At 38.9% G+C, this 24952-nt stretch overlaps 1 protein-coding gene across 3 annotated transcripts in view; it reads right to left on the bottom strand.

Annotated features, from left to right (window-relative positions):
* Positions 1-24952, bottom strand: part of grid2 (glutamate receptor, ionotropic, delta 2) — a 576013-nt gene that overhangs the window by 33114 nt on the left and 517947 nt on the right. For all 3 annotated transcript variants that reach the window (XR_015131855.1, XM_086314608.1, XM_086314609.1), the window contains exon 14: positions 4132-4298. Coding sequence is in view for 2 of the 3 variants with exons in the window: in XM_086314608.1 (XP_086170734.1) it covers positions 4132-4298 (167 nt within the window). In the remaining variant the exon portion in view is untranslated. The remainder of the gene's footprint in view (positions 1-4131; positions 4299-24952) is intronic.

The raw sequence follows: 24952 nt of genomic DNA, 5'->3' as shown, positions 1-24952 counted from the left end.
AGATGTGGCTCTCCTTGCTCACCTCAAATGTGCTTAAATTGAGAAAGATAATAATGAAAGACAAAATTTGATATAATATTGGTCGTGTAGTTGATTTTCTCTGAAGTGTTCCTCCTAACATTTCCCAGGTATCTATCTATCTGTCTATCTATCTGGGCACCAACACCCTCAAGATGTCCATCAGCTATGGATTAAATCTTCACATCACTGCCTTCAGACAAACAGAGACAAAAATAATATTTGCCAGGGAGAAAGGTTTTTTTTGAAGTTCTTGGCCCTTCAGCACTTCAAAGCAACTTGTCAGAAGCTGTCGGTTTAAATTAGAGGACTACTCCTTTACGGCACTGGTTTTTTTTTTTTGACTGGTAAATCTGCAGGCTGTCTCCAGCAATCACAGAGCATCACACATACTCAAGCATGTACACATTTGCACTCTATTTGTTCTACTGTGCCGCCAAAAACTTTTAGATCCGCACAGTCACACAAACAGAAGCAGGCATGCGCTGGTGCTGCACTTGAACTCTGCCGATGGTTTTCTCATTACAAACTAAATGGTTTAAACTGATGAAGCTGTAGCAGTCTGCCTTTTTCTCTTTCTCCTCAAAGTGTCGAAGCAAATAAATTCTTTTTCATCTCTCATATTATCTCCAGGGGCATGCAGATAGCAAACACTCCTCAAGTATGCAGAAGACGCACACTGATACACACAGTAAATACAAAGTAAAGTAAATACTCCTCAGAAGTGGTTAAAGCTCTCCCCAGTTAGACCAGCCAATCAATGACATCTTTATTCATCATTGCTATATTTTAATCATCTTGCTTATCTTAATGGTGTTTGTATTAGTAGTATTTTTTAGGACTTTCTAACATAGGACAATGCATTAACATGAAACTCTCACTAGTAAAAGTTACTACACACTGATGCCTATTTAACGCATGTTATGCTTTCAAACGAGTATCAGGTTATGGGGATAATATATGCAAATGAATCTAGAGTGTACATAGGTGGAGTGCTTTAAAACTGATCCTTCTGAGACATGTTTCTAAGTATTTCATTACGACCGATTTGAAAGCAAGAACAGCCTACCAGGAAGACATGAGAACCAGCTTTAGGCAGAATTAGCCAAAGCCACGAAAAGCAACTTACATAGGGATAGAATCAAAAAGCTTCACAGAGATCCTAATACAAAATGTGTTTTTCTAACACAAAGGCAGAAAAGCCTGCAGCTATAGCTATTATATTTGTTCTGTCATGTCATGTCAAGAAATGAAATCTCAAAAAAGATGCAAAAAGAGAGGGAAAAATGACACAGTGGTCTCAGACACATGTGCTTGTACTTGAATCAGAGAAGGTTTTGCAGGCTTAACAGATGTTGGCTGGTTATATAATTCCTCCCACTGGCTCTAGTTGTTTTTGGCCAGCTTGAGCGTTGTCTACCCATACACTGTGTTACTGCCTTTGAAATCCCTTTTAGTAGACGAGATTCATACCAGTATAGCGATGCACTGATATGAATAAAATCATGCCCATCTCATTTCTGTAGACAACGCAGCATGTGCCATTTGGTACGCTTAATAAACACTCAAGCTTGTATACTAGTTCCACAACATTTCTCCTCAGTATTTTGGATAGATTCCATCACTCCACTCTGCACTGCTGCTGCCTACAGAGAATGTGATTGACTGCTTGATAAACAACCTCATCAGTTTGTGCTACTGACCAAAAAAAATCCCCTTCTGCTACACATTTACATAAGCAAGACTAGGCTAGACTTAACTATGAACAAAAGATGTAATCTACAGTTTATTATTATATATTGAAGTGGGGAAAATACACTCACTGGGCACCTTTTAAGGTATATCTTGCTATTCCTGAGTTGAACCTCCTTTTGCCTTCAGAGCTGACTTAATTCTTCATGGCATATATTCAACAAGGCGCTGGACATTCCCCAGAGATTTTGGGTCATACTGACATGAGAGCATCACACAGGTGCAGCAGAATTTTCAGCTACACATCCAGAATGTGAATCTCCTGTTCCAACACATCCCAAAGGTGCTCTATTGGATTGAGATCCAGTGACTGTGGAGGCCATTTGAATACAGTGAACTCACTGCCATGTTCAAGCACGAATTTGAGATCATCTGAGTTTTGTGACATGCCAAGCCAATATCCCCCACATGCATTCATGTGGTTTATTCCAAATTCAGACCCTACCAACCCAACAAAAGTTGCAACAGCAATCAAGACCCATTAGACCAGGCTATGTTTTTCCAATATTCTGTTATCAAAATTTATGGAACCTGCTCCTTCAAGATCTGACGGGTTGTCAGGTCAATTCAAAGACGCTCTTCTGCATAGCTTGGTTGTAAGAAGCAATTATTTGAGTTACTTTAGCGTTCCTAGCAAGCCTCTCCTCTGACCTTTGGCAACAATAGGGCATTTTTGCCCAGAGAACTCCTGCTCACTGTAAATTTTCTCTTTTCTAGGCCATTCTCTAGAGATGGTTGTGTGAAAAAAAATGCAGCAGATCAACAGTTTATGAAATATTCAGCCCCTCTGGATCCAACAACGAACACTTAAATCACCTTTCTTCTTCATTCTGATGCTTAGTTTGAACTTCAGCAGGCCATCTTAACCATGACTGCATGCCTAAATGCAACAAGTTGCTGCCATCTGGTTGGCTGATTAGATAATTGTGTTAATAAGCAATTGAACAAATGAACAAGGGAATGTACACAATGTATCCCTCTCAAATACCGTTGGATTTCCCAGTCAACACAAATCCAACCAAAAGATGTGTCAAGCCTCCAGATTTGTTATGACCTGGCCTTCAGCAATGACTAAACATAATGAAACCTTTCTTTCCATGGTGCCAAGACACTGACTGCTCATATGATTCCTGTTAAACCCAGACTTTGTGCTTTGTCAGTATATTAGAGAATAGCACAACGTAAAATCTAAAACTCACTGCAAAGAAAAACAAAATAATTATGCCTCTGTAATTTTTTTTCTCCTGACGATTTCTCTCTGGTTTTTCGTTTGAAGCATGGGGACCAGTGTGAGTTAACGGTTTAAAACTGACTTCCCAAGAGTGTGACACTGCCTCCATAGCCTGTCAATTAATTCCTTGTTTATTTTAATAGAAGTGATGATAGGCAATATTCAGAAGTGTAACGCTTCACCAGATATGGAGCAGACAGACAGGCCTACCCATTCAAACTCTGTGAAGCTTGCAAAGTTAGGCCCACACACACAAGATGTTCCACTCACTTACAGCACACACAAATCCAAATCCACAAATAGACCAAAAAACTCATAACTCATAAACCCACAGGATTAAGATGCAACCAATACGCTCATGGCTTTCACAGACACTTCACCTCATGTGACATCACTGCACAGCAATAAAGATTAATGCAAAAAACAAATGAGGCCTCTCAGCGTGTAGATGTATGACTTTGTGTTGCATTTCAAGACACTACCAAGATTCCTGGTCACTGTAAGAAACTAGATGTATAATGAAAAAAATGAACAAATTCAGTTACTGTACTCAGCAGTGAGAAGCAACAGAGTCTCAGCTTTGTGCTACAGTAACAAGATACACAACCAGAAACAGCTTGGCTACGTCTGCACTGCACCTTTGCTGACTTATTTGGGAGGCAAGGTAGTCACACTTGGATAACCTCACGTTAAGCCTCACATAACTGCACAGAAGATGGGAAAAAGGCCATTGCATTCTTAATTCTGGAAGACAGAAGTTGGCAATTTTTATCTGCCACCTTGTTGTTGTCTAGATTGATGTCTTAAGGTTCTTCGGGCACTGTACAAGGGCAAATTTTATGGTAGCGGCCATTTTTTACAGAAATTAATCTGGAGTAGCAATAATAAAAAAAAACAACTTACTGGACTTCTCCATAACTAGGAAGATACATATAAATATATTTTGAATGCTACCCATTTCCAAAACAGGTGGATTTTTCTATACCTAAAAGAGAAGACAATCTAACTGAGATGAATGGTATGAAACAGAACAGATCCAGCAAGTAAAATATGTACTTTCTTTGTAAACTAACAAATAAAATGCAGTTAACGATGCAGCTGGCTGCTGTTTACTGTTATAAGGCTCTTACCTCTGGGAGAAAATGTCCCTGTAGGGGCTGCCGTGCTGCATGGCGATACCGTATCCACGGTCTGGTGCGTTGTTGCTGACGGTGTAGAAGGAGCAATCCTCATCATTATTAGCAACGTACTCCAGCACTGCTGCATCCCACACAAAACCAAACCGGCCATACTTCACCTGAAAGACATTTACAAGGTGGTTAACAATGCTCAGAAAGGTGCATCGGAGGTCATGCAGAACACATCCCAGAGCATTCAGCACTTGAGTTATTGAGATGGTTTTCTAAGAGATCCAAGAATGGCTCACAGGTTGAAAATTGAACTATTTAAAGATATTTATGGGCTGAATCGTCTTAGACCTTTTCTGCCTAACGTGCTCTAAGGGGACCAATTCACCCCAGTGCTGAAATTTCATAACTACAGTCAGCAGTTTTAGTCCAAAAATGTTGTGTCGAGCCAAGATTACACTATTTGTGCGTTGCAGGACGGCAAACTTCATAGCACAGCACAGCAATTTTACTGTTCGGCATTCCCCCTTGACTGTAGATTCATGTAGTGTTTTGGCTCATCTTCATTGAACCCTGCATAGGTGTGTGTTGGATCTGTTTTTCATTTTCATGTCCTTGTTGTGTATGTGCATGGTCAAACTGCGGGTATGAGTGAGATAGCAGCTTGTGCGTGAGAAGAATTGGAAATGGACTCAAGGTGAGAATCACAGTTTATTTCACAGTACAAGCCAAGGTGCCTGTTGTTAACATAGCTTCTAGTTAATATTCTGTAAATCTACGGGATATTTTCGCAAGAAAATGAAAAATGGAGAATAAACAACCAGATTGGGACATTCACATCTTAACACCTCTTGACAATTCACATAAATAGCCTCGGGTGACAACAGGCACACAGACACACACTTCTCCTCTAATACATTATTTTGGACTTGGTGTGTCATTAACTTTAATGGAGATTTATAAATTTTTCAAAACCCTCTGTCTTTGTGTGTGTGTGTGTGTATCACCTCACTTGGCCTATGTGAGATGACTAATGTCTGAGAACTGACAAGACCTTGTGATTGGGTAATTTCACAGCCTGTAGCTCTCTGCAGTGTGTACATGTGTGTACGTGTGTGTGTTCAATAATTCACCGCAGGGCATCAGAATAGCAAATTCAGCTCTTTACAACCTTAAAAAGAGAAGAGAACACTTTATTACTTTTAAGAATAATTTAATGGCTTTTCATTATTGCTTTTGAATTGAAAAGATTATGGGCTTTGTGCTACGTAAATTAGCAAAAAAATCTGTTTCAACAGCTTAAAATTGAGCATTAAGGGCACTTTTCCCCTACATTTGGGTGAAAAGAGCTCAAATCAATTATTAAGCACAATATATGTGCAGTGACCTCTGATGTCAAATCAACCAAATGTAACCCAGTGTTAAAAACGGGATTAAAAGTATAAATATTCATACTCTCACGATGGGAATAAATATTGATAAAAACTAAATTAATTATAATAAATACTGATAAAAAGCATGTAAACATAAGTTTAATATGTACATATGTATATGTGGTATATAGATGGTGTGGGGGCAGGACTTAGTCCTTTAGAGTGTGTTTGTCAGATCCACTGAGCGACCAATCATTGGCCGGTCTGACCCTCCCCCCAGTCTGTGCGCTGCTGAGACACCTGTGCGTGCCTTCGTGTGCCAGTAAGATACGCCAGAGACACAGACGGTGAAAGAGCAGTTTACCCGTGCGGCGAAGAAGCTAGCTGGATAGTGAAAGTCCTTTTTTCGGCGAGAATAATAAGAGTGATACTGTATTCCAGAGGCCGTGAGCCAACGTGAGCACTGTGAAGCCCCGTGTAGCATTTGTTGCTTTGCATGGTAAGTCCCAGGCAGTACACGTGCGCTAGCATAGCATGCTACTTGCCGCTAGCTCCGATGCTAACTTTTGTTAGCCATTTTGCAATGAAAGTGCCTTTTCTGAGGCTAAAGCAATTAGCACTGAGTCTGCTGCACTGCATACGAGATGTTCTTTAAAGGTTTATGTCACATTACTGTGGTATTGATGTATAATGTATGGTTTTGTGCCACGTTATGTTAGCACATGTTCACTTTTCTCATGGTGCTAATTATAGTTCTGCACAATTAAGTATTAGCAACGTGAAATTAAGTGCCTTCACCTGCACTTAGCTGAAACTTGATAAGTCTCAAGCCAATGTGTATTTTTAATGCACTGCTGAGCTATTTTGTATTGTTTTAAATGTGTGTTTCCTATGCACTTTTTCCCTTTGAAATGAGAATAATTTGTTGTACAACATAGAATATTTTGAAGAAAATTTAGAAGCACTACAAGCAACCAGTAGTAATAATAAGTTACAGGCATGATAGCTTAAATGTTGAACTACTGTGTTCTGGCCTGGTCCCCAGGTCAGGTTTTTTCCTTTGCTTATTTGGATTGGATTGGTTTTGAGGACCTGAGAAGAATCGAGGATCCCTTTTCCAGTACTGGATGGCGAGCCCAGCCCAAAGAGCCGGATGAACTGGTAGATTGTAACCCGACTGGTTACAAACACACTGAGTGACTACTGAACATTGAAAGACTGAAATTGACTTTTAAAAAAAAAGACACAAAAGACAATATATCCTTAGGTCGACCATTTGTGGGGTTTATTTTATTTTGTTTTCAAGAAGCGCGCTCTACTTTTGTTAAATGTGCACAACTTTAATAATTGCTAATAAATGCAACTGTGTTTTCTACACCTACTGTGTACAAGTCCTCTGTTGTCATACACCCTTGGCTCCTACGAATCTAGAACCTGTCTGATCTGGTCCATATTTCCCTTCTGTCCGCGTACTGTGGTTAAAGGTAACTATACTGCCCGCACTACATGCAAAGAAGGCAAGAAGTAGCACTAACAGGTCTAGTATTGCACCACCAGTGTTACACAAAGCTCTGCTAATCTGATTAACACTGTCATTGCCCTTTGTGTAAAAACCCCAACAATCAGTCAAAAAAAGTGCCAGTAATATACCCCAATGACACCATTTGTAATTTTCCTAACATTTAATGTTTTAGCTTGTGTATTGAATTGTAAATGGTGCCCTGCAAGGGAGAGAATGCAAGCAAACAAATAGGATGGATGTAAAAGCCTCTATGTGTGGATGAAATTAAGACAGAGTGGAATTCATGTGTTTGCTTTGAGTAATATTGGGGAAACAAAAATAGAGTTGGCTTTACACAGGAACACAAAAAATATGAATGTAATTGTATAAAAATGAGTGAGTTTAAAGGCAGCAGAGAGCTATGCAAATTCTAAAAAAATGCACTGACATAAAATATTAGCCTGTGGCCTAAATGACTAGCTAGAAAAGAAAATATGGGGGAGCAGAGGTTTAGAACATCAGCTTCAATTTTTAGTGACAGAAATGTTTCCTGTTGTTCCATTTTTTAATGAATTGCACATTGAGTAATAATGAAAAACTCTTCAGTAGTGCTTTTATGATAAAAATGTCACTTGGTTATGACTGAGCGCCGTGATTTTTCTGTTTCCTATTGTGTCTTTTAGTCACGAGGTTGTTGATCTCACAGGATCAGTTAATACAAACACCGGTTCAATATGTCTTTTTAAAGGTTACATCAATTCCACTACGTTACAGCGCAATCACATAAAAAAGGCATTGTCCCAGTAATGAAGAGGATGCTGTAGCCTGTGAAGGGAAATGCTTTTGCCTCCAGCTGCAGCTGTTTCATAAACAATGTACAATATGTGTGAATAGGGAGCACTTGATTTTATGCACCAGAACAGCCACTCTACGTGCAAAGCTTAATAAAGGCTCGTAACCTGGTTAATTACTGACGACAAAATCTCACTTAGAATGGTACCATAGAGTGATGTGCTGAAGGCCAGCTTACCTCTTTTTACATAGTGTATCTGAAATGTATTAGCACTGTGTTCTGACTTTCTCTTTCATGGTATTTCTTATCCAGTTTATGAACGGTACCACTGCTTGTGTCTGACGCTTGTAGTTCATGACCCTCAGGTGTGCAAAGAATGAAACAGAACTGTGGTACGGAAAAAGGGAAGAGACTAAAATGTCTTCAACTTCAGCATTTATCGCAATAGAAAAAGTAATGTCACTGCTGGTAAATGTAAGGCAGCGGCTTGAGCGATTGCAATGATTTTCCATGTGCACGGCTGAAGAAGCTTCTCCTTAACAATTTGGCGGTTGCATTAAAGCTGTTGCATCAAAACTGTTTGAACATAACCTAATAAAAATGGCGTGGTTACCACAGTAAATACATAATAATGTTAATTTTTACTGAATGGTAGAAGTAACATTTTCTCTCACATCCTTCACTTGCAATTCACAGTAAAGGAGATAGGGGATGCTTGTCAGCGGACCAAATAACTGTGAGGAACATGAGGGTGAGTTTATGTTTTGAAATGAAAAATGTAATGCTTTTCCATCTATTAAACCCATAGATTTCAATGTAACATTTTTTTTTTACCATTGCGTATTTACATATTTTTCTCTTTTTCCCACTGTAATGTCCATCCACAGTTGCACTAGTAATATAACACAATTTTAAAAACAGGTATACAATAATAGGAACGCATATACAGATTATGTATATTCATGTCATTATTTCAAATTATAGTCAGAGAAGTACCAAGATATTAACCCTTTAAGACCTACCAAGTCCGCCAGAGCTTATATTATATTTTTACATGTTGTAGTGCCATTTTTGGGAGCATTTCAAGTTGCTATACATCAATACAACCATTATAGCCCAAAATTTCATAATATGTATGCATTAAGTGCATAGTAATTACATAAATTGCAAAAAAGTGCAATCAACTACAAAAAATTTAAAATCGTTTTTGTTTTTTTAACATATATTTCTAGTTAGAGAAATTTAAGAAGCTTATCCCTCAAAACTGCAAATACAAAGGAGTTGCGCAAAATAGTTTTCCATCACAGGAAATTTATTTTGAGTGTCTTTATAGTTTTATTTTTGAAATACACCAATTTTTATATACTGCAGTAAAAACGAAAGTAAATAGTATGATGCAAATTTGCAAAAAAACAGCATATGCATTAAAATAAACTATTTCCAGCAGTGCAATATGAGTTCTAAGCATCCCAGAAACGATACAGAAAGTCATAAAATCAAACATGACTTTTAAAAACACCAGTATAGGCTCATAAGGCCCTGAAGGTAAAAAACTACATTTCCGCAAAATGACGTCACTTCCGGTTTCAGGCAGGTCATGGCGGATATGCGATAGTTCGCGCTGATGGACGTAGGAAGTGTTACAAACAGCTGATCGGATCGGCAAAGCGTGTTTCTGGAATATTATGTTTTTGTTGCTGCAAGTGCTTTTTATGCAGTTTTTGCAAAACTATAGCTGATGGCATAAGTAGATGTAAGTACAACTCCTTCGGTTTCATATGCAAAAAAAAATTATTGCGCTAGCTTACATGGTTGCAGTTCTACCGGGATTTAAAAATAGTTACGCAAAACGGAGCGTGCTGCTCTGACCGGCTTTAAAGGGTTAATAGGTAATGGGTTACTATTCACTAAAAACCTGTTTATAGCAAATCTCATCATCTACAAATTATGCTTACAATATGATGAGAAATAAAATTTCTACTGGGTTATGTTTTTGATGACTATGACTATTTGACGACTGTTTTATCAAATGTAGAGCTCATTTAATTGTTTTTCAGATGATCTCCAGGATCTCTTAAATGAACACAATCCACCAGTGTGCCATGATCACTGAGTATTTTTGGTGCTAAATAACATTTCGCATTTTAGGGGTTCATAAACCCTCCCATTATCATACAAATGGGGTGACTGGGGGGGGGTTGGAATATTCTTAGACTACACTGGGAGATATTTTTTGGTGCTTTCATTTGCAGGTGTGCTGTCTTCAGGTTCTTCTGGTGGTAATAACCGCGTTTGTATTTGTCGAGTGAACTTTGATTAATTGCGTTCAGGCTCAAGTTTTAAAATCCTTGAAAATGTTTTCAATGCGTGTCTAAGTTATCATGCTCTTGCCGAATGTACTTGATATGCAAGTGATTTTTATCTCATGCAACACTAACTGCTGCATCTAATATCCAACCCACACACACTGTACAGACGTGCTCCTTCCTCTCTTCCACAGGTCCAGGGTTGTGCCTCTGCTTGGGCCAAGGTAATTAAATCATAAGCTACTTTTCCCAGAAACATTGACACTCTGGAAACAATCACAGTCACACGCAGATATACCAAAACAAACACACCCAAGCACAGTCGCACCCAAACACAGACCACACAATCACACGGACACACACTATCAACCACCAATGCATCCTAATCACTGCATTGGGCCTTGTTTTCTTGTCTCATGAATGTAACAAAGACAACTCGGTAAGATCCATAATCACTAAATTAAAGTCATTGCAGCGTCTCTCTTCTTTCTGCTTCCTATTTTTTCTATGACTCACGCCACTTTTTCATTTCCATCCCTCCTTCCTGAAAAGGATTCAATTCAACTTTATTTATATAGCGCCAAATCACAACAACAATTGCCTCAAGGAGAGAAAATGAAACCAATTCTGTTGCTCTTTCATTGTTTATGGTCTATATATCTTGTTTATCAGTTTTAAAGGGGTTTAGTGATGGTAGAGCTCATTTAATGAAGCCATAACACCACTGAACCATGAGCCAGAGTTGTTTCTCAGCAGCTCTGATTTGTGTTTTCACCCAACCACAGGAGCAAGAAAACACGAAAGATGGAAATAGTTAAATCGAAACTAATTATTCATGTCTTTGCTTCATTATTTGTTATTACTAAATTCGAAATTATGGGAGCAAAATCACCAACTGGGTTGTGATGAGCGTGTTAACATGTTGTATAACATCATTTTGCGTAACCACAGTCTAACACAGTCGGTGTATTGGGGTGCCACTGCAGCTATGTTGCAACAGAAAGAAGAAAAAGTGAGTAGTTTTACATTATACTGGAAAAAAAGAAAGAAAGAAGAAACAACTGTGACATGAGAAAATGTAGGACAGGTTAACTTAGCGACCCAAACAGATCCGAAATGCTATTTTAGAATGAAAGGATGCCAGATTTGTTAGCCTGAATTCACTGGCTGGTAACTTCAAAGCCCTGGAAAAGTAAAGCTTCACAACATTTGAGCATATAAATGGGTCTTATCTGAAAAAAAGACTGACTACAAAGTCCACTAACTTTCCCTAACTTGCTTAACCTTAAATAACCCGACAGCACTAATTTCCATTATAGCAGAGCTTCCACACATAACAGTGTATTTTTAGTTTAAAGATAACTATAGAAAGTGCAATAAAAATATTTCCTTAAACAATATCCAAACAGCACATGAAACCTCCTTCTTTCTACATAAAGAAAATGAAGAAGAAGAAAAAAGCATTGAAATAAACAAAAGGCTGAACTTTGAACTTTGAGGGCCATTCAAATGAAAAGTGGCCACCTACTCATACTCCTTGGGGTGACTGCACATACATTCTGACTTATAAAACTCTCTCTAGACGCTACATTGCAATTATATTACAGTACTAGCCCCATGTGCGTGTGTCTCTGCAGTTTTCAAGAGGTCTTTCTATCTCATCCATGGTTCAAACAGTTTGGCTTAAGAGTCTAGGCATGCTGCAACTTCAAAATGCCCAAACTACTCCAGGGTCCACTCGCTTTTTCTCTCTCTGATTTTTCTCCTCTCTCTCTCTCCCCCCCTCTCTGAGAAAGATCCCTTGAAGGGCACCCAGCATGCAAAGGAATACCAGATTCTTCATCTCGCTCAAAGTTTAAACTAAAGTATATCAAAAATCTTTTCCCTCATCCATAAATTACATCTTAGATTATAAACACTTTTTTACAGTGGCACATAACAAATCATCCCCCAGTGTGAAATTAGTTTCTTAAATGATCACCATTTAGCCTTAAAGCAATGTATGTGAAATGTTTTACACATGGGAGGCTGTGTGCTTTGTTCTTTAAAGTGAGAGTACACTGACAAAGTTGCAGCAAAACAGTAGAAACTTAAGAGGAAAGGTCATGGCTGTAATAAAGGACATTCTTCCTAATTTTTATTCATATATTATTTCAGTATTGAGTTTTGTGCTATCCACGTGGATTTGTTACAGCTTATCCTCACATTTTTCTTTTGTTTATTCTCCCAGTGAATTAATCAGCTTTCAACAGAAACTGATCTTTAGTCATACATTAAAAAGACAAACAAGCAAATAAACAACAATAAAACAACAAAGAAAAACCCCAACTTGAATTTTTAAATGTACCTCTAATGACAGCTACCTGGTTAGGTTTAGCTTCTGTACCACTGACCAGCAGTACCTGGTGGACCACCTTTGCTATGGCACAGCGACCGCCTTGTCTCCTATTTTGATTTTGAGCTTGGACACGACTCCCGTTTTGTCTGTGAGTCCATCTGGCCTTAGTTCTCATCATCTGAACCTGGATTAGTTTAAATTGGCAACTGATGTTCCTTTACTGAAAAGATTGATGTCCATGATGAAATGTCCATGTGTAAGTGATCAAAACAACATTTCTACTGTGTGATCTAAAAAGAGCAGCAGTGCTGGAAGTGATCTAGAAGTGCATGACCTAGAGGGGAAGGTCAATCTACTTTAAATTACTGATGGCGTTTGCTTTTTATAGACAAGAAGAGTGAATGAGCATTTATCATTTACACATTTAAACAGACAGATTATGGTGTCGTTTTTCTGTTGGGAAAAAGGCAGAGCAGCCTGCCTGTTCGGTGACCCCATCATAATTTGATTTCGCTTCATAGAAATGAGTGAACTTTAAAAAGATTACCTAGCTCAGAAATTACATCATTAAGCTTTGTATTTTACAGTGAAGTCTCTCATCTTTACTCATACCTGCTACCAGCTCAGAACTGTCTCCCAACAGCCTACACTCACGGCGTACTTCTGCATATGTCTTCTTGCATCACTCTCTTTTGACGCTGATTTTTTTGATTTTGAGAAATGTGAGAGCGACTGATGGAAGACAGACTCTGACAGAAAAAAGCCAACAGCCCAGAGACAAACTTAAATTTACTTGCAGTACATCTCAGGCCAGAGATCTAACGCTTCTGCCAATTTCTAAACTTTATGGGTAGTCTCTGTCGCTCTCACAAACGTCACACAATCAGTCCATAGGCGTATGTTTCACGTCTGTAGCATTTAGAAACATTCACGTCTGGTAACCGACTTTATGCTTTTACTCAGTCCAACCAGATTGATCTTTAAGGGCTGAAGTTACAAAGCTTTCCACCTTTCTGCCAGTTTGAGAGAGAACAGGTAGAACTGATTTTTAATTCACAAAATACAACTGGAGGATTCTGTGTAGTGAATGGTGAAATAATACATGCAGTAGATAGGAGAGAATTTGGTGTGTCTGCAGTGTAAGGACAATGACAGAGGGTAATAACATTGTCTGATAAAATACATTTTGTATCACAGCTCTGATGACTGCTGCTATCAGCTTGTGAGCAGTACAGGTTATGCTTGCAACCTTACCGTCCTGCTTTTGTCCACACCACGTGAGTAAAATTCACCAAGCGGATTTTGGTCTGACTGCGGCATAACACTCAAACCACATCCTCACAGCTAGTTCTGTCTCTCTCTGTCTTGTTTTACTTGCATCCCACATGCTCTTTACTGCCTTTGTTTAGGCTCAGAGAGCATTACAATGAGAGGCTGCTCCCCAGCCAAATTTTCGCCCCAGTTTGCACTAGCTGGCTTCTTGTAGATATATGAAGATCCGAATAAAGATAAGATTAGGTGCAGGCGAATCAATCAGGGCACCAAAAAGAGAGACAACGACTCCCCGTCTATGCATCTTACTGCATAAATACACATGAGGAAGGTTATTTCAGGACAGGTTCCCTTGAAACGTACGAGGTGATGTGTTGGGATAATTCTACAGTTTCTTTTTGGCTGCATTTTTTTAAAGCTTTAAGATCACAGCTTTTGTATAGTATGCTAAGAAATGGGAAAAAGGTGCAATCATTTATTGAAGCATGTGTAAACATATCCAGAAATACAGTTTATAAGGCAAAAACACAAGTTGCACAGTTCAAACAAGCTTGAAAGTCAATATTTGGTGCGACCAGTTTAGGGTCTCTTAGGGAAGCTTTCCTATAAATTCTTTAAGTAGTCTTCAGGAATAGTTTGCCAGGCTTCTTTAAGAACAAAGGTCTTCTTTGGATGTTGGTCGCACTTTTGTTATGATCTCTGTCAAGATGATCCCACACTGCTTCAATATGGATGAGGCTTGAGTTCCACTGTATTTAGGTAAGTAGTTTGTGTGTTTGGGATGATTGTCAGGCTAAATAATCAAGCCGTTGCCAATAAGATGCTTTCCAGATGGTACTGCATGTCGGATCAAAAGCTGCATTTATAGTTCCATCAATTTTCACAACAGCACTGGCTGAAAAGCAGCCCCAAATCCAAGACAGAGCCTCTACCGTGTTTTACGGATGGCTGTAGACACTCACTGTTGTACCTCTCCCTTGACCTCCTCTATAAACTAAAGATGATTTGAACAATATTTTGCGTTTTACTCACTCCATTAGACTAACCATTTCTATGAGTCTTCGGTGAACAGCAGATGGATCAGCTGAGGGGCCACGTGCATCTGACAGGTCCTGTGTCAGGTCTTCGCTGGATTTTTTCCCCTGATGTTTTTAAGAACCAGACTTTCAGGTACCTTTCATCTGCTGAGACCTGTCACTTCTCTTTTGATCTTCCACTTGTCCAGTTTCTTTAAGTTTTTTAAAACACATACAGCACACAATGCCGAGATATACCAAATGTTCTCCTAATAGCTCTCTGGGTGCAAAAATACAATTTTATGCCTGTCAAACTATGTTATCTTTGGGATTTTTCATAGATTCAACAAACAAATTAGGAGAAAATTAGTTCTTTTTCAACAGGTTGCCAGTAACAAAGTGCCTAAAGACATTATTTAAAATTGGCTCTTTGCTAAGTTGCCTGTTATGTGTAGACACAACACTAGCTCCCAGAGGTAGCTTTTTTATAGGTCGGTGTTAAGGGACTTAACAGAGAAGCAAAAAATATCCCTTTGAAAATGGTCAGTTACAAGGACTGGACTGAAGATGAAAATATATAAAATATCTATATTCTTACCTAGTGAATGAATAATTATCCACCTTTTCCAACAACATACTGATGGCCAGGTTTGAGATGCTAAAGCCTGGCATGCAGGTTGCGCCAATTCCTCCTGAGTTGTTTCGTCCGACTGCTCGCTCTAGTGGCAACAGCCGCCTACATCCTTAGAGACGCAATATGACAACTTCTTCACTCCCTCTCCTCCCTTTGTTTCTCTGTTGTTTCATTACCATCAGCTGTCATTAGTCGTCTTTGTTTCTCCAGGAAGAGGGAGTCAAAGAAAAGAGAGAAATTAATCGCCTATTGCCACGCTCTATGAAAATCTTTGCTCAGACCCCGTTAAGCCGATGAGAGATGTGATACTAGAAGAGAGAAGTAATTGGAGACAGATGTTGGAAAGACGGATCATCCGAGACGGATCAGTGAGCCAAAACTAAGATGCCAGCCTTAATAGGATCTGGCAGAAAAAATTATTTCTCTCTGTTTCCTTTTCATCTTCCCTTTGCTCAACAGTATTTTTCATAATGAAGTCTTATGTTATATTTGCATGGCTTTACAAAGTATGAATCTTTTTTTTTGTGTGTGTTGTCTTTTGCAATTTTTTTCCGGCTTTCTAGGAGACCCAGACGATGTGAATTTGTGACAAATATCAAGAGAGGTTCATTTACTTCCTGGGTTACTGTTAGATGCATGCAGCGTTGCTGGGCAACGCAGCACACAACATTGGAACTTAAACAGCCCACAACAAAGACGACACGCAGCAGTAACTAATTTAAAGAATTATACTTGCTATAGTCTACACAAATACCTTAAAGTACTCTTTAATTGTAAAGATTTTTGCAGTGCACCAAATGAAAACATACCAAGACATTATTAATGCTGACAATGAAAAAAACCCTGACTTATCACAGGAGTAGAATCAAAGGAGAGAAATTATAGTTATATTAGGGCCCCTTGCTCTAGACTATGCTTTACATTTCTATTAAGAATAGAAACAAGAAATGATGTCTGAGAGAGTGCAACTACATTACATGTAATGAAAATATAGATATATTCATCTACATCCAGAAACAGCTGAGCTTTATGCACAGCTGGGTCACGTGTCATTAAACCCTTTTTTGCCGTTCCTTTTAAATTTCTGATGCTTGGCATCAAATTTAAAAGTAGAACGCAGTGACCAGGGCGATTGCTGGTCATGCTGATTGTAGCTTGGCCCGGCTAACTTTGCCCTGACAATGAAGATGAAATGAACTGAATCAGTGAATGTGTGAAGAACTGGTGTACTGTTTGAATAAACTAGCCAGGATTATGTCTCAGGTACCTGCAGAAGTTTCTGAAAGTAAAGGCAGAGAGTCAAACAAATAGAAACTCTCAGAGATGTCTGTGAAATGTTCTCTGCCTAAAAAAGAAAACAAAGGTGGTCAACAACCTCGACACTGTCCTCAAAAAAGTCAGCGAAACAAACACAGACACAGACTGATGAATCTCAGATAAAGTTTCAAAAATAAAGGAGAGTCAAAGGAAGAGCTATGTTTTCTTTCTTTTTCTATAGCCATGCTTGGAAAAAAAAAAGTTGAAGTTGCAAAAACTTGCTAGAAAGGAGACGCGAGAGAAAAAGAAGGACCCGTTAAACTTTATGCATATCCAGATCACTTTCTTTAATTTGAAACTGAGTATTGGGTTTGGCAGAGAATGAGCACTCCGAGTCTCCTTCAAGCAGTCTTTGTTTTTTTTTGATCAAAAAATCATCAACATCAACATTTGCACTGCGGGGTGGCAGAACAGAGAAGAAGCTATAAGATGCACACACACACTGACACAGACAAAAGGCAAGAGAGGCAAAATCTGTCCATGACAAACACAGACGGTGACAGACTGAGACAGACGTGAGAGCAAGTTAAATGTGAAAAAAAAATATACAAAGCATGCTGTGACTTGCAGATGAGACAGCAGCATAGAATAGGAACCTATTCAGTATGCAGATTTTGCTTTATGGATTCCGCTAACAGTCATAAGCATATCAATAGGGTTGCCATTAATACCTGGACAATGCTGAAATAATTACTATAAAAAGTGACACTCAAAACATAAAACACAAGACCATGAAAGTACTCGCTGTCTCTACACAGACATGCACAGAGAACCTTATTTGCTTGCATCCTGCGAGCCCATTTGACAGCTTTCAGGTTGACTAACAGAAATGAAAATGGTGCAGAGAGTTTCTTATAGTGCCCCTCACCTCTGAGTCAGTTCATTTGTGACTATATAAATGCGACTCTGGATCCAGGCCTTTTATTTTCTCACTGATTTTCCAGTTTTCCTTATGCTGCAGGTCAGGGTAGTAAAACACACTACTTCAAAACAGCTTACGAGTATTCCACCTTCTCATTACTGAGTGTCACAATCCATTGGCTTCCATGAGCAATATTGCCGTACCAACAAAAAGGGACATGATGCTATCAGTCCTGTCAGACAGAGCATTCATTACAGAACGTCTGTCTGTCCATCTGCCCATCAACCTATAAATGAGCAGGTCTTGCCGGTCAACCCCTTGATCGCCATATACTCGGTCATGCTCAGCAGATAACACTAAATGTATGAACTGTGTCTCCCACCTTGTGCCTCTCAGTGCGAAGGATCAGTGGCTGACTTCAAGGTCATCACAGATTACTGAGCTCCTCACCCTGTCAACACCAGTGAGACCAGACACTGCGTGTGCCCTCATCTGGCAGGTGGCACATTTCTGCACTGTGGTCACGTTACACATTTTGCAATCACAGACACGCATCAAAAAGAAAACAAGTGAAGAATCAGGACATGTGAATAGAGCCATCCACCTCTGGCATAAATTTGGAAGGAAGAACTGTAGAGATCACAGCCCAAAGAAGGTCGAAAGCACACCATACCACTGTAGCGCTACTTTGGTTGTAAGTATGCAGGCTCAGTTTCAACAATGATCCTGAATGTCCCCTGTCAGTTTAACATGTTAGTTGCCCAAGAGTATAAAATACTGATTAAATGCAGGCTGCAGAGTTCAACGTGCCAGGCCTCCTCTATTTACTTCATTAATATTGGTCTCAGTGGTAAGTTCTGGTGCCAAATGGTTGTAGTACAGTGTCAAAAGCCCTCCATAACACCAAGGAGTAATTGCAAGGGAAAACACTGGCCCATATTGCAGACAGATTCCATGTCTATTTCAGATGGAATTTCTATTAAAACTTCAAGTTATCTTACTACTTGTATGGGGGAGAAGAAAAAAAGTCTTGCAAATGTTAATGTGGAAGCAATACAGCCTGATTTGGAGGAGTTTTAATTGGAACCGTGGGAAAGAAATAGTTATGAAGGCGAGGAGAGAAAATGATGACTGATACACTCAGATGCTCTTCCAGCAACAGATTTAGGTGCATGAGTGCTCTCACACCATCAGTCACTGTAGCTCCATCGACTCCCGAGGGTAATTAAAAGAAGTAACTTTTTTTTCCTCAATAGTTTCTATTCATTTCAGAATAATTTGAATTTCACAAAAAAATTCTTACCTGTATAGTACCTGAAAATACTACTGTAGCATATGAGTAAATGAATGTCAATAAGCCTGACACGTAGGATCATCATCACCATCAGTTAGCAGAGTGACTGACAAGCTGTGCCAGTATTTCACAACACTCCGGTTAATTTGAGTGGTTCCGCAGTCGCACTCGCGCAAAATTAATGAACAGCTGGTGTTTGCTAAAACAAATCTTGTAGATCACACAGTCCCTTTAGCCACAACTTCATTTGAAAACATCTGCCATTATAATACCACTTGACTGCTATTTATGCAGCATTTATGGCCTATCTGACCCAAAGTGATGCTAGCATTGATCACTGAAAGGCCATTACTCTTCCTTGTGTAAACATGTGAGACAGAGTGAAAATCATTAATGTACCTTTACTCATTCAGTCAACACAAGCACCTGTCAGATGGAAAGAAAAGATCAGACACTAGGCTACCCATTAAGTTATGGCTAAGGTTCACAAAAACCTGCCAGGAGTTCGACTCAGACTTGAGGTGAATGATAAGATCTTCAGTGCAAATTAGAGTTTCTGCCCTCACAGGCTGTCAGCATACTTAGAGATGCATGCCTTGCAGTTTGATTGCAGTCCGCTGTAGACTGGGAATGAGTTTGCCATTGAAAGTCTGCACTTGGTTATTACAGATACATTTCAATGTCCACCTGACCACAAACCGCCCATGAAGGAAGAAAGTGCAGTGTGGAAATGAACTCTGCTGTAACTACTCTGCAAGTCGCTGGATGTGTAGGTGTGTGTCATTGGAACTCTGTTCTCCATTCCAACTAGAGGTCATAACTCTGCAATGCATTACTGGCTAAGAAATTTGTTTGTGTGCACCTCCAGACTCATGCATCCTTTGGATTCTTCTCACCTATAGGTGCGACCTAGACATCAGAGATTATTCTACCTGCTAAGATGTAAGCTACAACTCACAGTGTTCATTCTGCTTTTGTGTATCTGGAGGCACATTTCAAATACAAAAGACCCATTTTCTACTTGTGGATTCTGTTCTCTTTGGGTGGCCAGAGTTTTTGTTACTGGGAGCTTAAGTCTGGCTGACTTACAGCAAAGCTTTGCAGATGTAATAAAGTGAGCAGGACTTTAGCTAAACTCCCTCATTCGGCAAAGAAGCTATTACATTTAACATCCACAGACAGATTTTCTTTATTTAAGATTGCATTACACAATTATGTTAGAATGCAACACACTCTTTTCTTAGTAGATTTCTGTTTTTTTTTTTTTTTACCAATCTGATACTGTATGGCACCATAAATCCTTTGCATACTTTCACAACCTGCCTTCAAGGTTCTTTGGAAGTGGTTTAATGCCACAGAGGGAGGCTTCACAGGACAGAAGTGTAGCGCTGAGAACCAATCTCCCTCTTGCATCTAAAAAGCCTTGGGCTTGTGGCAATGTTCAACATTAACCCCGAAATTTATACATATTTACAGCAACTCATTTTTCCTCCTTCGTGGCATGCTACAATAGCTGGTCAAGGGTATATGGAAATTAAATAGCTAGTCTATTGATCGTGATGATCAGCTTTTCCACAATTCTGTCAAATTAAAATTCTAATATCTCAGATGATAACAGGCAAAAAGAAAGAAATTATCCACACACATCTTGAATTTATATTTTTACTACAAAAAGTGTGAAAAGAGGCTATTTCTAAAAACTTTGTTGTCCAAGTAATCCTATAGTTGAATAATCTTCAAACTGAACAACTCTTTAGTCACTTTCTAACTCTTCTTGCCACCATTTGGAAAAAGGGCTCCATTATTATTTTTTTGCAAGCTTTTAAACCACATCACTTTTAAAAAAAAAACGTTTATAGGCATTTTTTCTGTTTGCATGACTATGATGAAGCTGGCTGACAAAGTTGCATTGGTAAATTAAGGAAAGATGTGCAGTGTTAAATCTGTAAAGAATTTTTATTGATTATAGCTCCCACAAGCAAAATATTTTTCTCCCCTATTTCCTTTCCATGTATTGCTTGAGAGGATCCTCTAATTTTAATTTTTTTCTTCGCTATCACTCTTTCCCTCATTCGTCTGTTTCCTTCTCTGTCCCAAATCACTCTCCCGTTGGCTTCACTCCAAATCCTCCTTCTCTTTCTCCCTATGTAGTTCTCCGGACTGTGATGCATGGCTGTCTGTGTTCTCCAAAAGTCCATTAGTTGCTGGCACTGGGCTGCCTCCTCTCCCACAGACAGAGATAAAGACGCTGAGTGTGGCTGCCCAGTGAGTCGCATGAAAATGAGAGGACAGTGGAAAAAGAAGTATGGAGGAGAACAGGGGAGAAAAGAGCGAGAGGCACAGAGAGAGAGAGAAAGGAGTGTGGATGTGAAAACACCTTGATAATGAAGAGAAGCCCAAGAGTATAGGTGAAGTGAAGAGAATGAATGGAAGGGATAGAAAAGGGGATAGATGATGCAAACACAGAAGGAGACATCAAACAGAAAGGAGTGAAAAAATGAAGACAAACACCATTGAGCGAGAACCAGGAGGAGAAAAAAAAGAGGAGATGAAGGAAAAGAGCAGGACATGCAGGTGAAAGAAAAGACAGAAAGAGAAGCCTTCTATTCACAGTGAGAGTGGTGTAGACATAAGAAGACAACGGAGAAATAAATAAAAGGCTAAGAAATACCAGAGAAGAGGGAGGGAGGAGAGAATGAAAAATAGAACGGGTTGAACGTGAGGCGACGATAAGAGATGAGGGTCAATTGTAACCAGATATCCCACCACGAAATCATTAATAAAATGCTTTTTTTTTCTCTCTTAAATTCCCTCCACCTCTTACTTTGTCCTCCTAATTAATCTACAATCCGGAGATTAAACTTGCCCTTTCCACTTTCATTCAAAACACAGGGGACTAAGTGATCCATTCTCTGCTTTTTCAGTTTCAGCCTCTTTTTATCTGGGAAATTAAGATGTAATCTAACAGTCTGCTTCAGGTTGCAGAGTTGGCTAGACATGACGGAGAGCAGGCAGATGAAAAATGTGTTTAAAAACGGTTATTTTTCTTTCTTTCAGCAGGAGCATTTGGCTCTTTGAATAATACTATTGTCTAACTTTCACAACTTTGCTCTTTGTGCTTCTATTGGCCTAATTGCTGTTGTGCTCCCTTTCATATTTCTCTCAGCCAGACTGTGTGCATTTTAATCTCCAGCAGGGCCTATAAATACAATAATTATGTGCTATCTTTTTCATCTTGGACTTCAGTAATAGATAAAAAGGAATTCAATAAAAAAAAAAATTTAATCCTATTGCCTCAAAAAAAAAAGGTTGTTGGAATGTTTTATCATTTTAATTACTATTTGGAATTGAGATTGCCCTTTTAAATTATGGTGTTGTCTGTATTGTAAAATCAAAATTCTTTTATGTGTATCATCTAATTGCTAGAAGTTTTTTTAAATCAATTTCTCTGCAATAAGTAGATAACTTTGGTATTTTTTCTGCATGGTTATCTCTTGTTAGTCTATGGATGAGAGAATGTGGGCTGGCTCATTAAAGGTGTAGGAGAAATCATTAAGGCTGCAAACTTCTATGTTTTGAGTAAAGTGGATGCTTTTCAGGAAGAAGAATACACAGTTCTCAACAGTAACTGCCCACAAAGGCTAAGATAACATGCTTTTTTAGATTACACTACTGTAGGATAGATTAAAACACGTGTTTTTGCTTAAACTCTCAAATATGCCTTATGCTACTTGCCAAAAAATAATCAAAGCAGTTTTTACTTCAATATTCAGTATTCTTATTCTAACATCTTACACTGACTACAGGTTTCATCTCCTCTACCTACACAGCTTTTATGTTACCCAATTAACCACCAACTATGTAAATGAAATTACTCCTAAATAGTTTTACAAGCGAGAAAGCTCAGCTTGATTAAAGCAATGCCCATGGAGACTGACCGATACATAGCTGTTTGTGCTTGCTGATGAATAAAGTTTGATACAAACCACTACAAACCTTCATACACCACTCAGCTCAGTTAACGTAGACAGCAACATACTGACTTTTTTCATACTTACTAAACACTAAATCTTAACCTTAGAGCGCTAAGAGGACATCATATTCTTTAAATTAAATGCTTGTTGCTGGTTATCCTCCAAACATAACTCTGCTTGCAGACTTTGGAGAGACTTATTGTTGAAGTTTGGTTAAGTATTAGTTACAACTTACAAGTACACAAATACAGCTTACAACTAGTTACAACTACAAGTAATGCATTTGGCATCTAAAGATACATAAGTAGGTATATTCTTGTTAATTTGGGCTAAAACAAAAACATAAGCAGCACAACCATATTTTTTAAAGCAGTTTAGCTAAAGACTACTTTTAACTTCACATATTTAAAGACCCAGATCCTTTATATACCTAAAAAATAAACAAACAAGAAAATCAAAAGCATAATAGCAAAGCCTCTGTGTTTGCAAGATAATATCTTTAAAACTTTAAAGTAAAAGGGGAAAAAATAAGAAATATTTACTAAACACCACAAGTAAAGAATGTGAAACATGTTGGGGAGATGATTTGTTTCTGCGCTTGTCTCTACCAAACACATGAGAAGCAAACTGTGACATGTTTCCTTTTTGTTAGTGTCTTTAAAAACAGCACAGCTCAAAGAGCTTAAACAGTAACTTAAGACCAGCTGGAATGTGAGTTTATCAAAGTTTGCCATCTTGTTGCAGGGGAGAGGGGAACATGCAATGGATTGGATATTGTTACGGCAGTGTTAAGCATGGTTACGGGTACATGAGAGTGCATTTCATAGAAGATCACCAAACAGAATTTCTTTGAACCAGAACCAGAGTTTAACCTGTGTTTGGCCTGGTATTAGGCTATTCTTCTAATTAATTGATGACCAGTAACTATAAAAGCAGCCGTTGGTGTAGAGCACTCAGCTATGCGTCAACACAAAACCACAATGGTGTGATCCCAGCAAATTCTCCCCAAGGCGAGACTGTGCATGTATCAGTGAACAAAAACCTACATTAGAGACTCCACAGACCTCCATTAGCATGTTAAATGTTAAAGTTCAAGACAGTATAGTTAGCAAAAGGCTGAATAAGTATGGCTTGTTTTTGAAGGTTTGTCAGGAGAAAGCTTCCTCTCTCTAAAAACAACATGGCAGCACGGCTTAGGTTTGCAAAGCTGCAGCTGATCAAACCAGAAGACTTCTGGAACGATGTCCTTTGGATAGACGAGGCCAAAGTGAAGATGTTTGGCAAAAACCAAACACCGCATATCAGCACAAACACCTCCTACCAGCTGTCAAGCACAGTGGTCTGGGTACCTTGAAGACTCTGAGTCGACCACAAACTCCTCTGTATACCAAAGTATTCAGAGGCAAATATGAAGCCATCTGTCTGACAGCTAAAGTTTGGCAGAAATTTGGTCAGGCAACAGGACAATGATCCCAAACACAGCAGGATATCTACAAACCAAAAAAGAAAACTAAAGAAAAGGAATCGAGGTGTTAAAGAACAAAATCAAGGGGTAGATCTCAGTTCCAAAACTAGGAAGTGATAAGGAAATATCCACTGTGTGGGGGCCTACAGGTGATTGTTGGGTAATCAAGGGACTGAAAGGGGAAGCAGCAGGGTCGATAACATCACACAGGGAGAAATCTTTGCACTTTTTTTGCACCCTTCTGCCAAATATTGAGGATGTGTCCTGCATATGTTGAGGACAGTGAATCATGAACAAGTGCACGTTGCATTGCCGGGATTACATGCTTGCCTGGACAAGCTCACATACTCTTCTGGGGAAGACCGTTAAAATGAGAGGGGGAAAAGTAATATGGACCAACAAGGGATTTTTTTAAACCTTCTGAGCAGTTTCTCCTATTTTCTCTAACTTATTTCTACAGGACGTAACCTTAAATCTCTTGGCCAAACTTGTTTTTATTTTTTCTTTCTTTCTTTTTAATGCAAAAAAAAAAAGTTTCTTGGTTACAAATTGTAAAGCCGTGTCACAGATATAGAGCTTTGCATGAACATGCAGATATACCTTTATGACAACAGACCTGCATACAGCAGTATACTGTGCGCACACACACACACCTACACTAAAATGTAAACACGAGTTC

Source organism: Aulonocara sp. 'chitande type north' Nkhata Bay, linkage group LG12 (assembly GCF_057382095.1).
Source record: "Aulonocara sp. 'chitande type north' Nkhata Bay isolate Kocher_YH1m ecotype deep benthic linkage group LG12, A_spYH_male_GT1.1, whole genome shotgun sequence".
In the NCBI taxonomy this organism is placed as follows: domain Eukaryota; kingdom Metazoa; phylum Chordata; class Actinopteri; order Cichliformes; family Cichlidae; genus Aulonocara; species Aulonocara sp. 'chitande type north' Nkhata Bay.
This window is presented reverse-complemented; position numbering and strand designations above follow the sequence as displayed.